At 36.7% G+C, this 13,379-nt stretch overlaps 1 protein-coding gene across 2 annotated transcripts in view; it reads left to right on the top strand.

Annotated features, from left to right (window-relative positions):
* Positions 1-13,379, top strand: part of ZFYVE9 (zinc finger FYVE-type containing 9) — a 188,920-nt gene that overhangs the window by 68,707 nt on the left and 106,834 nt on the right. For both annotated transcript variants that reach the window (XM_041737865.1, XM_041737866.1), the window contains exons 3-4: positions 5,213-5,317; positions 9,864-11,965. In XM_041737865.1, coding sequence (XP_041593799.1) covers positions 5,248-5,317; positions 9,864-11,965 — 2,172 coding nt within the window. In that variant the 5' untranslated portion in view covers positions 5,213-5,247. The remainder of the gene's footprint in view (positions 1-5,212; positions 5,318-9,863; positions 11,966-13,379) is intronic.

The following is a 13,379-nucleotide window of genomic DNA, read 5'->3' on the forward strand; positions in this document are numbered from 1 at the left end:
CCAGTGCTCATCTCATCATGTGCCCTCCTTAATGCCCATCACCCAATAACCCTATCCTCCCACCCACCTCCCCTTCTGCGACCCTTTGTTCCCCAGAGTTAGGAGTCTCTCATGGTTTGTCTCCCTCTCTAATTTTTCCCCCTGCTCAGTTTCCCCCTTCCCTTATGGTTCCTTTCACTATTTCTTATTCCACATATGAATGAAATCTTATGGTAATTGTCTTTCTCCGATTAACTTATCTCACACAGCATAATACTCCCCAGTTCCATTCACATCAGTGTAAGTGGTAGGTATTCATTCTTTCTGGTAGCTGAGTAATATTCCATTGTATATACATACCACATCCATGGAGGACGTAGTGCCTCCTTCCACAGTTTGGCTATTGTAGACATTGCTGCTACGAACATTGGGGTGCAGGTGCCCTGATGTTTCACTATATCTGCATCTTTGGGGTAAATACCCAGTAGTGCAATTGCTGGGTCATAGGGTAGCTCTATTTTTAAGTTCTTGAGGAACCTCCACACTTTTCTAGAGTGGTTGAACCAGTTTGCATTCCCACCAACAGTGCAAGAGGTTCTACCTTTCTCTACATCCTCTCCAACATTTGCTGTTTCCTGTGTTTTTAATTTTCGCCATTCTCACTGATGTAAACTGGTATCTCATTGTGGTTTTTTAAAAATTTTTTATTTATTTATGATAGTCACACACACAGAGAGAGACAGAGAGAGAGAGAGAGAGAGGAGAGAGGCAGAGACACAGGCAGAGGGAGAAGCAGGCTCCATGCACTGGGAGCCCGACGTGGGATTCAATCCCGGGTCTCCAGGATCGCGCCCTGGGCCAAAGGCAGGCGCCAAACCGCTGCACCACCCAGGGATCCCCCTCATTGTGGTTTTGATTGATATTTCCCTGATGGCAAGTGATGCGGAGCATTTTCTCATGTGCTTGTTGGGCTTGTGTAGGTCTTCTTTGGAGAAATGTCTGTTCATGTCTTCTGCCCATTTCTTGCCTGGATAGTTTGTTTTTTGGGTATTGAGTTTGGTAAGTTCTTTATAGATCTTGGATACTAGCCTTTTATCTGATATGTCTTTTGCAAATATCTTGTTCCATTCTGTAGGTTGTCTTTTAGCTTTGTTGACTGTTTCCTTTGCTGTGCAGAAGCTTTTTATCTCAGTGAAGTCCCATTAGATCATTATTGCTTTTGCTTCCTTTGCCTTTGGAGATATGTCTTGCAAGAAGTTACTGTGGCCAAGGTCAAAAAGGTTGTTGCCTGTGTTCTCCTCTAGGATTTTGATGGATTCTTGTCTCACATTTAGCTCTTTCAACTATTTTGAGTTTATTTTTGTGTATCCTTATTCAGACCTTTTAGGGGAATTGTGATATTACCTCTCCTCCCACCTGCCTCCCTGTATACCAGTAAGAAACCAAGCAGTTTACAAAGAACATTGAGAAATTAAAGAGATAGATAAATATGAGGATTATTAAAATACAGATAAAAATGGGATAATGTTTATTGAACAACTACTGTGTGCTCTTGGCATTCTCTTAAGTAAGTGACATACCTAGTATATGTACCCACAGAATGCTTTAGATGAATTAATACCAAGAAAGACTTAGAAATAGTACTTGAAAAGAAGAAGTTCAAAAAGAATAACTAAGGGTTGCCTGACTGGCTCAATCAGTAGAGCATTTGACTTGATTTCCAGGTCATGAGTTCGAGCCCCAAGTTGGATGTGGAGATTGTTTTATTTTTTTTTTTTTAATTTTTTTTTGGAGATTGTTTTAAAAACAACCTGAGACCTATCCTATTCAAATGTACCGTTTGTCTTCTATAATTACATTTTGATTATTGTCAGCTTAAAGGTTTCTAGACCTTATTAGCTTAAAGATCTTAGCATACCTCTAGTGGGATGATGTTTTATAGTTTACCATGGTCTGAGTAGATTTATAAGACATTTTATCCTTGTTTACTTAAGAGTTATAAATTTATATAAATATTTGTATTCATAAATCTATTTTTCACTTTTTTCCAGCTTATTGAGATATAATTGACATATAACATTGTATTAGTTTAAGGTGTACAACATAATGATTTGATATATGTATATATTAGAATGATTACCACAATAAGTTTAGTTAATATCCATCACTTCAGACATAGTTGGCTTTGTGTATTTTCATTTTTAAAATAAATACCTACTAGAGGAATTGCTGAATCATATGGTAGTCCTATTTTTAATTTTTTGAGGAACCTGCATACTCCTTTTCATACAGTTTGCATTCCCACCAACAGTGTACAATAACAATTACACTTATTATTTCTGTGTATTTTTTGGTTGGATTGCTTGGGTTGTTTTTGTTTGTTTGTTTTTGCAGTCAAGTTGTGTGAGTTCTGAATGTATTTTGGGTATTACTCCTTATTGGATATATGATTTGCAAATATTTTCTTCCATTCAGTAGGTTGCTTTTTATTTTGTTGATGGTTTCCTCTGCTGTGCAGAAGCTTTTAAGTTTGATATAGTTCTACCTGTTTATTTTTGCTTTTCTTGCCTTTGCTTTTGGAGTCAAATCCAAATTATCATCTTTAAGAACAATGTTAGGGGGGTGCCTCGGTGGCTCAGCGGTTGGGCGTCCGCCTTTGGCTCAGGTCATGGTCCCAGGATCTGGGATCGAGTCCCACATTGAGCTCCCTGTGGGGAGCCTGCTTCTACCTCTGCCTGTGTCTCTGCCTCTCTCTCTTGGTCTGTGTCTCTCATGAATAAATAGATAAGTAAATATTAAAAAAAAAACAATGTCAGGGAGCTTATTACCGCCTTTGTTTTCTTGTAGGCATTTCATGGTTTCAGGTCTTATGTTCAAGTCTTTAATCCATGTTGAGTTAAGTTGACCTTTGTGTTAATCTTTGTGTGTGGTATAAGATAGGTGTATGGTTTCATTCTTTTGTATGTGGCTGTCCAGCTTTCCCAACAGCATTTATTTTTTTTTATATTTTTAATTTATTTATTAGAGAGAGAGAGAGAGAGAGAGAGAGAGAGAGACAGGCAGAGGGAGAAGCAGGCTCCATGCTGGGAGCCTGACAAGGGACTCGATCCCAGGTCTCCAGGATCACACCCTGGGCTGAAGGCGGTGCTAAACCGCTAAGCCACCAGGCCTGCCCCCCAACACCATTTATTGAAGACTATCCTTTCTCATATATTGTTGACTCCTTTGTCATAAATTATTTGACCCTATATGTGGTTTTATTTCTGGGATCTCTTTACTGTTCCAATGATTATGTGTCTGTTTTTTTTATGTCAATACCATACTATAACTTTGAAATATAGTTTAAAATTAAGAATTGTGATGGTTTAAAAAAAAAGAATTGTGATGGTTCCAGCTTTGTTCTTTCTCAAGATTGCCTTGGCTATTCAGGGTCTCTTGTAGATCCATTCACATTACTGGATTTTCTTTTGTTTTTGTGAAAAATGCCATTGGAATTTTGATAGAGATGACATTGAATCTGTAAATTGCTTTGGGTAGTATGGACATTTTAACAATATTAATTTTTCCAATCTATGACTCAGAATATCTTTCCATCTGTGTCTTCTAATTATTTCATCAATGTCTTCTGAGTGCTGATCTTTCACCTCCTTAGTTGAATTTATTCCTAGGAATTCTGTTCTTTATGATGCAATCATAAATGGTATTGTTTGCTTAATTTCTCTTTCTGATAATATGGTGTTAGTGTATAGAAACCCAAATGATTTTTGGGCTTCACTTAAAATTTTTTTTTTAATTTAAAAAATTTAAAACTCTATGCCACACATGGGGCTTAACTCCCAAACCAGAGAACAAGAGCTGCACACCCTACTGACTGAGCCAGCTAGACATCCCTTGTGTATTGACTTAATCTTGCAATGTTATTGAATTCATTTATTCTAACAGGTTTTGTGTGTGTGTGTGTGTGTGTGTGTGTGTGTGTGTGTGTGTATCTGGACTCTTAAGGATGTTCCTTTTTTTTTTTTTAAGGATATTCCATATATATCATGTCACCTGCGAGTGCAGACAGTTTTACTTCTTTTCTGATTCATGTGCCTTTTGTTTCTTTTTCTTCCTAAATGCTTTTGCTAGGAATTCTGGTATTATGTTGAATATAAATGGTGAGAGTGAGCATCCTAGTCTTGTTCTTATGCTTAGAGGAAAGCTTTTAGGTTTTCACTGCTGAGTATGATGTTAGCTGTGGGTTTGTCATAGATGACCTTTATTATGTTTAGGTGTATTCTCACTCTACCCACTTGATTGAGGGTTTTTATCATAAATAGGTGTTGAATTTTGTTAAATGCTTTTTCTGCATCTATTGAGATGATCATCCTTCATTTTGTTAATGTGATACACTACATTGATTTATAGATGTTGAACCATCTTTGTGTCCCTAGAGTAAATCCCACTTGATCATGGTATATGATCTTTTTAATGTATTATTGAATCTTGTGTGCTAATATTTTGTTTTTGGATTTTTGTATGTATATTCATCAGGAATATTGGTCTGTAATTATTTTTTCGTTAGTGTCTTTACCTGGTTTTGGTATCAAGGTAATGTTGGCTCTGTAAAATGAGTTTAGAAGTGTTCCTCCCTCTTGTATTGTTTGGAAGAGTTTGAGAAGCATAGTATTTTTTTTTTAATATTTTAAAAATTTATTCATTTGAGAGAGCAAGAGCATGAGCAGTAAGTAGGGTTAGAGAGAGAGGGAGAAGCAGAGTTCCCACTGAGCAGGGAGCCCGATGCCAGACTGGATCCCAGAACCCCAGGATCATGACCCGAGCCAAAGCCAGACACTTAATCAACTGCGCCACATAGGCACCCCAGTTCTTTTTTTTTTTTTTAATGTTTGATAGACTTCGTCAGTGAAGCCATCTGGTCCTAGAGTTTTCTTTATTGGGTGGTTTTTATTTTTTATTTATTTATTTATTTTTTTTTTATTGGGTGGTTTTTAATTACTGATTCAATCTCCTTATTAGTAACTGGTCTGTTCAGATTTTCTGTTTCTTCATGATTCACTCTTGGTAGGCTGTATTTGTCTAGGAATTTATCTATTTCCTTTAGGTTTTCCAATTTGTTGGTGAATAATTGTTCATAGCAGTCTCATGATCATTTGTATTTCTATTATCAGCTGTAATGTCTATAAATTATATTTTAGTAATTGAAAGTGTAATACAGATTTGACCTACTTTCTAGGTTTAAATAAGTCTCTTCAGGGTGTTTCCTCACCGATGGAGAATTACTTCCAAGCAGAAGCTTACAACCTGGACAAGGTATTAGATGAATTTGAACAAAACGAAGGTGAGAATTTATTTTGGTGAATCTATTTGAATGCATTTATGATGTGGAGAATGTGGGGTATAAGAGGATGCAACACTTAAAGGAAATAAAATGACTTAATAATTTAATAATAATAGTATTGTATTTTAATACCCAGAAGAAGAACTAACGTTTTTTAGCACTATGTGCCAGATATGATGGTAAAGCATTTACATAGGCTGTATTATTAATCTTTGAAATAATCCCATGAAAATAGATTTTATCTATACTTTATAGATGAGAGACCAAAGAGATTAAGCAATTTCCCCAAAGTTAGTTAGCTGATAAGTGGCAGGATGATTAGTTATCCAGGCATTATGATACTAGAGCCTGAATTTTCTTTATACAACAAATTTATGGTCAAGAGAAGCTTTAGAATGTGTGATTATGTTTCCTAAACTAAGAAAAATAACTTATTGCCTGTTGATTGGCCAATAAAGTACACATACATTTTAAACCTAATTTAAAAGACTTACAGTTTTAGGGACACCTGAGTGGCTCAGTTGGTTAAGTGTCTGCCTACAGCTCAGATCATAATCCCAGGGTCCTGAGATCGAGCCCCACATTGTGAGGAGTGGGGGCTTCCCTGCTTTGCGGGGGGTCTGCTTTTCTCTCTCTCTTCCTCTGCCCCTCTCCTTCAGCTCAGCTCTTTCTCCTTCTCTTTGTCTCTCTCGTGCTCTCTTACATGCATTCTCTCTCAAACAAATAAAATCATTTTAAAAAATTAAAGATTTACAGATTTAAGTTACTGCCAAAATGGTTAGATAAAATGTCTGCTTAAGAGTCACTTCATTTAGGAAAACCTTTTCCTTAAATTTCCCTCTCAGTATGATTTAAATGAATAAACCAAAATTACTATCTTTTAAAGATTTTATTTATTTGACAGAGAGAGAGCACAAGCAGGGGGAGCAGCAGAGGGAGAGGGAGAAGCAGGCTCCCTGCTATGCAGGGAGCCTGACGGATGCGGGGCTTGATCCCAGGACCCTTGGGATCATGACCTGAGCTAAAGGCAGATGCTTAACTGTCTGAGCCACCCAGGTGCCCCAGGATAAGCCACTATTAGATTTTTCCTTCCCTGGTATTCTCCCTCTCTCTCTCTCTCTGTCTCTCTCTCTCTCTGCCTCTCTTTCTTCTTTTCTGAAAGAGAGAGCACTAGTGGGGGGGGGGTGAGGAGGAGTAGAGGGAGAGAGAGAAGCAGATTCCATGCTGAGTGGGGACACCCCCCTCCCTCCCAGGCAGGGCTCCGTGAGCCCTGACCTGACCTGAGCCTAAGGTAGACCCTTAACTGAGCTACCTAGGTGCCCCCTGGTATTCTCTGTTTCTAAAAGGAAATGACATGTAACAAGTTTACAAAGTGATATATTTCGATCTGAAGTCCATGATTTTAGTAATGGACTCCAGACCTTTACTGTTATCCAGTGATTTTAGGTTGTTCTTTGATAGCAGTTGGAAAGAAAGATTAGGTTTCCTTTTGTTTTGTTTTGTTTTTTTTAAAGATTTTATTTATTTATTTGAAAGAGAGAGAGAGAGAGCCCATCACCTGAGGGAAGAAGCAGTACCCTGGGACGATGATGTGAGCCAAAGGCAGATGTGTAACTGACTGAGCCACCCAGGTGCCCCAAGAGATTAGTTTTAATGTTGTTGCTTTGGGTCTGTGATAGAGCAAGGCTTACAGAATTATGAGGGTAAGGAAGGAAAAGGGAGAAGGAAGGATACATACAATAGCCTGCTCTTCTCATATTTAACCTTTGATGACCCATAGCTATTCCATAGCCGTAGGATTCATGTAAATGTGAAATTAATCATTTAGGATTTCATTGGATCTACACACCAAGGTGGGAGGTGTATTTTTATTTTATTTTCAATCATTTATACAAATAATTTCTCAATCCTTTCTTTGGTGTGGCCCTCTGTGTACCATGGTTATTTACTATGAGATACCTATACAGGTACTATACCTAATCATATGAATAGTATACTTCTAGAATACTGTTGACTCTAATAAAACTGTTAGTTCATTCCATCAATCTTTTTGTGACCTCTGTAGATTCTAGTAGGGTACTTTGTATATAGTTGATTTTGAAAGTATTTTTTTTTGAATCAGTAAAAATTGTCTTTTAGTTCAAAAATACAGCATTTGCTTATAAAAAATAATTCCTTTAGAAGGAGAACTTCAGAAGCCCGATTCTTGTTTGAAACTATGTTGTTTACTTGTTTTGAACTACTTTTAAAAAATCTTAGTACTAGTTGCATTAAAACTATCACCTCCAGCTTGGTATCTTTCAAAGTATATTTTAAATAGAGTGATTTTTTATTTTGTGTTAATTTCCTTCTTTAAATGAAAAACCACACACAGACTGTGATGACACTAGATAATTAACAGTATGTATATGTAGTAGGTGGTTGAATAATGAAATTTTTGATAACTGACTGATCATTCTTACTTAAATATTATTGAATATTCTTGTATGACACAGCATTTCCTGTTTATTTCAATGAACCATCTTGGAAATAATGGTGCTTTTTTTTTAAAAGAAGTATATGTTACTAAATCTTAAATTTGCTAGTTCAAATTTGATCAACCCTGTATTTAACACTCAGAGGATTTAAGACCATTTTCCAAACATTTTGATGTTTTATGACCTTTATCATCTGCCCTTTTTAGCTGCTTTTCACTTCTTCCTTACACAAATTCTTTTTTCAACCCAAACTGATTTTACTTATTGCTCCCTCAGATTGTTGTGTTTGGGGCTATACTTGCTCCCCCTTAGGAATGACCTCTTTTCCAAACTTAAATAAAATTGTTTTCAAAGCCTAGCCCATTTCTTCCTGCTTCTATGAGGCTGCCTCAGCCTCTAAAATATTTCTTCTCTGAATTTATTTTCTATTTATTTTTGATACATAATAGTTTTCAAATACTAATGCTGTTCTGTACTGCTAATTACTCATCTGTATTATATCTGTGTCTTATTTTTCTAAGTAGATTATGTACTTCTTGAAGGCCAGAGCTGTCATTTAATCTTTATGCTTCTTAAGCACAATGCTTTTACTATGATAGGTACTCACTAAGCATATATTTATTGTGTACCTACTATATACCAGGCACAATGCAAAGTGAAGACTTACATTGATGGAGAGAAATGGTTGCTGTCTGAAAAAATCAGGTAGAAGCTATTGCATCATAGCATAGTAAATGCTTTAATAGTGATATGAAAGGTCCTAAGGGGGCATCGAAGATAAATGTTACTACCTAAGGGAAAATATATCTACATAATTTCAAGACTGTGATTATTAGATTTACTGTAAGAAGAGAACAAGAGAGAGAGAAAAAAAAAGAAGAGAGCAAGAAAGACAATAAATGCATTACTTATTTTTCTAAGTTATACATATAGCACATATAGCACACATATAGTTATAATTAGGAAAATAATCGTCATAGTTATAATCTCTTAAAAAGTAAACATGAATTTATGCTTATGGATAGAAGTTTGGGGCAGCCTGGGTGGCTCAGCGGTTTAGCGCTGCCTTCAGCCCAGGGCGTGATCCTGGAGACCCGGGATTGAGTCCCATGTCAGGCTCCCTGCATGGAGCCTGCTTCTCCCTCTGCTTGTGTCTCTGCCTCTCTCTCTCTCTCTCTGTGTGTGTGTGTGTGTGTGTGTCTCACATGAATAAATAAATAAAAAATCTTAAAAAAAAGAATATAAATAGGTTGATTTAATAAGATAAATGAATATTTTTCTGCCAAATATCCTCAGATAATAATATAAACCTAATTAATAATATGACTCAGTTATAATTTCACATACTATAGCAAACTTTTTAAAATGCTTATTATGGACAAATTTCAAATACATACAAAGAGTAGTGTAGTAAGCTCTAGTATACCTATTTTCCAGCTTCAACAACAGTTATCACCCTGCCAGTTTTCATTTGTATCTTCATTCACTCTTTGCTGCTTATAAATTTTTTACTGTTTTTTAAGATGAAATTTACATACATTAAAATGTATGATCTTAACTGTACCAGTTTTGACAAATAAATCTATCCCTGTAACCCACATCCCAGTCCTCATGTAGATCATAGAGCATTGTCTCCATAGAAAATTCCTTTGTTTTCCTTCCCACTTAATTAGTACATCTTTACCACTGTCCTAATTTTTTTCACCTTAGATTAGTCCCCACCCTGTGTTGTATCCAGCCAATCTAAGGTCCTTCCCATTGCTATTCCCTGCCCCCACCACCAAGTACAGCCTATGTGCGATATTAATTATGTTACTAGATTGAAATAGAATTCTTTTGTTGTTTGGAACATTCTGGGATATTACCACTTGGTGATATGTAGGAACAATCTTAAGCATATTTTTTTTTTTTTGTTCTTAGCTTAAAAATTAGAAACTTCAAATTCTAGGAATATTCTATTTTTAGATACCCTAGGAATATTTGATTTCAGAATATCTGCAAATGTAGTTAATTAGTCCTAGTTCTTCCATTGTCACCAGCAAACTTATTGTAATTATTTATTTTTTCAGATGAAACAGTTTCTCCTATTTTATTGGATACCAAGTGGAATAAGATTTTAGATCCCCCTTCTCACCGACTGTCATTTAACCCTGCTTTGGCCAGTGTGAATGAACCTCCAGTTTCTAATGAGTCACAACCACAACTAAAAGTCTTCTCTCTGGCTGATTCAGCTTCTCTTACCACAGAGGGAGAGGACCATTGTGCTAATGGACAGGACTATAGTCTGAATCCAGAGATCAACACAATGTGGATTGATGAAAATGCCGTTACAGAAGATCAGTTAATTAAGAGGAACTGTAATCGAGATGATCAATGTAGTACTATCCAAGTGGGAGAGAAGAAATGTGGAAACGTAGCTTGTCTGCCAGATGAGAAGAATGTTCTTGTTGTAGCCGTCATGCATAACTGTGATAAAAGGACATTACAAAGCGATTTGCAGGATTGTAATAATTATGACAGTCAGTCCCTTGTGGATGCTTTTAGCTGTTCATTGGATAACGAAAACAGACAAACTGATCAATTTAATTTTAGTGTTAATGGGTCCACTGAAAAAGATATGAACTCAGAGAAACAAATGGATCTGTTGAACAGACCAAGTGCAGTGGGGGATTCTGTTAAACATATGTGTACTACTTCATCTGATAATCTAACCAGTGTCTGTTCCCCTTCACAATTAAAGGATGATGAAACTACAGGTAGAGACCCATCCATGTCTGTGATTACAAGTTTAACAATTGATTCAGTAATCTCATCCCAGGGGACAGATGAAGGTCCTGCTGCTAAAAAGCAAGAGAACTATATTCCAGATGAAGTTCTCACTGGCAAAACCGGCTCTGCTAGGACAGATCTAGGGAGTCCAAACTCCTTTTCCCACTTGAGTGAGGGGATTTTGATGAAAAAAGAACCAGCAGAGGAGAGAACAACTGAAGACTCTGTCCGATCTGGTCTATCTTTGCTTCTCAAAACAGACATGCCTAATGGGTCTGGAAGGGATAATAACTGTGAACAGTTTTCAGATTGTCTTGTGCCCGGTGACATTAGAGCTGATAAAAACGAAGGTTGTGAACGTGCAGAAATTCTTGGCACTTCAGAACTTCTTAATATGACAGAGCATTTCTCTGATTCTCAGGAGATGACTAACTGGAAATTGGCTAAACTAAATGATATGAATGACAGCCAAATAAATAAAGAAAATGAGAAGTTTCTGCCAATGAATCAGCCTGAGGACATTTACAATGATAGTGGAGGAGAGTGTGAGAGAATGGCAGAAGCAGATCTAGATTTAAAAGGAACTTGCATGAATGAAAGTGAAGGAAGTGATTTCTCCACTATGGATACACCAGCAGCAAATTCTCTACCTAATTGTGATTCCTATGGAATGCAGAGCCCAGTTGTTTGTTTTGTTCCAAAGACCTTACCCTCCAAAGAAGATTCAGTAACAGAAGAAAAGGAAATAGAAGAGAGCAAGTCAGAATGCTACTCAAATATTTATGAACAGAGAGGAAATGAAGCCACAGAAGGGAGTGGACTACTTTTAAACAGCACTGGTGACCTAATGAAGAAAAATTATTTACACAGTTTCTGTAGCCAAGTTCCATCCATGCTTGGGCAGTCTTCACCCAAGATAGTAGCAAACCTGCAATCTATCAGTGTTCCTTTTGGTGGTGCAAGACCCAAGCAACCTTCTAATCTTAAACTTCAAATTCCAAAGCCATTGTCTGACCATTTGCAAAATGACCCTCCTACAAATCGTGGAAATAATATTAAAAACAAAAATGATGTTCTTGGGAAAGCAAAATTAGGGGAAAACTCAACAACCAATGTATGCAATGCCTCTTTGGGAAACATCTCTGTTGCTGATACAAATGGGGAACATTTAGAAAACTACGAGTCTGGGATATCCAGTAGACCGTGCCTTGCATTAGCTCCAGAAAGCCCAGATAATGATCTCAGAGCTGGTCAATTTGGAATTTCTGCCAGAAAACCATTTACTACTCTGGGTGAGGTGGCTCCAGTATGGGTACCAGATTCTCAGGCTCCAAACTGCATGAAATGTGAAGCCAGGTTCACATTCACCAAAAGGAGGCATCATTGCAGAGCATGTGGGAAGGTAAGTGGTGTATATATCAGGTCAGAAATATGATATGCCTATTTTATTGAACTCAATTAGAGATTAATAAAAGCAACATACAGTGAACATACTTCTGATTAAGATGATATTATAAATAGCTTGGAACACCCAGTTCTTGTAAATCTCTAAATAAAAAATGACCTTGCTGAATTTTAGTGTTTATATAATTTTTTTTTTTTTTTGGTGCCAAGATTAAGCTGAATCTCTTACTAGGAACAGATGAAAATTGAGGAAGTGCTAACTTTGTGGTTTCTATATTGATAGATACTTGGTTAATGGAATAGTTTGAAATAAGGAAGTTATTTTTTTATTTTAAGAAATACTTGTGAGATCCCTGGGTGGCTCAGCGGTTTAGTGCCTGCCTTCGGCTTAGGGCGTGATCCTGGAGTTCCGGTATTGAATCCCATATCGGGCTTCCTGAATGGAGCCTACTTCTCCCTCTGCTTCTGTCTCTGCCTCTCTCTCTCTTTCTTTCTTCTGTCTCATGAATAAATAAGTAAAATCTTAAAAAAAATAAATACTTGATTTATTTAATATTTTTTTATTCTTGAGAAATTGAATATTACACTTAAAATCTATCCTAGTTTTTACTGTAGGATTTTGGTCACTCTACTAGACATTCTGGAGCATTTTATACACATATACACATATTTTTTCTTTTTCCCCCATATAACTTTTACTTTTAAAGATTTATTTATTTATTCAAGGAGGGTAATAGGCAAAGGGAGAAAGAGTCCCAAGCAGACTCCGTGTTCAGTGCAGAGCTGGGCCTGGGGCCTGCTTTCATGACCTAGAGATCACAACCTGAGCCAAAACAGAGTCAGGCCCTTAAAATCGATTGCCCCACCCAGCCAGGCACCTCTTCCCCATGTAACTTTGGTATAAAATAGAGTTGAGGGATATAGATCCTGTGAAAGATTATAAGAATAATTGAGGGATGCCTGGGTGGCTCAGCGATTGAACGCCTGCCTTCGACTCAGCATGATCCTGCGGTCCCGGGATCGAGTCCCACATCGGGTTCCCTGCATGGAGCTTACTTCTCCCTCTGCTTGTGTCTCTGCTTCTCTCTGTGTCTCTCATGAATAAATAAATAAAATCTTTAAAACAAAAAAAAAGAATAATTGATAGTCCTTAGCTCTCCCTGAGTTTTGCTTGATAGTATCATATCAACTTACTGGTTTATCTTTTTAACAAGATCTGGAAACAAGGAGGAAAGGGATTTTATATTTTTTCAAAAATGCAAAATTTGTTTTCAGGTATGGATTTCAATTTTAGCATTGTTACTATTACTATATAACTTTATTAAGCTTTTGTTTTTATAAAAACAAAAGATTAGTAATTTTCGTTGGGCTGTTGTGAGATTAAATGAAATTAAATGAGATTACAGATGTAA

Source organism: Vulpes lagopus, chromosome 23 (genome assembly GCF_018345385.1).
Source record: "Vulpes lagopus strain Blue_001 chromosome 23, ASM1834538v1, whole genome shotgun sequence".
Taxonomy (NCBI): domain Eukaryota; kingdom Metazoa; phylum Chordata; class Mammalia; order Carnivora; family Canidae; genus Vulpes; species Vulpes lagopus.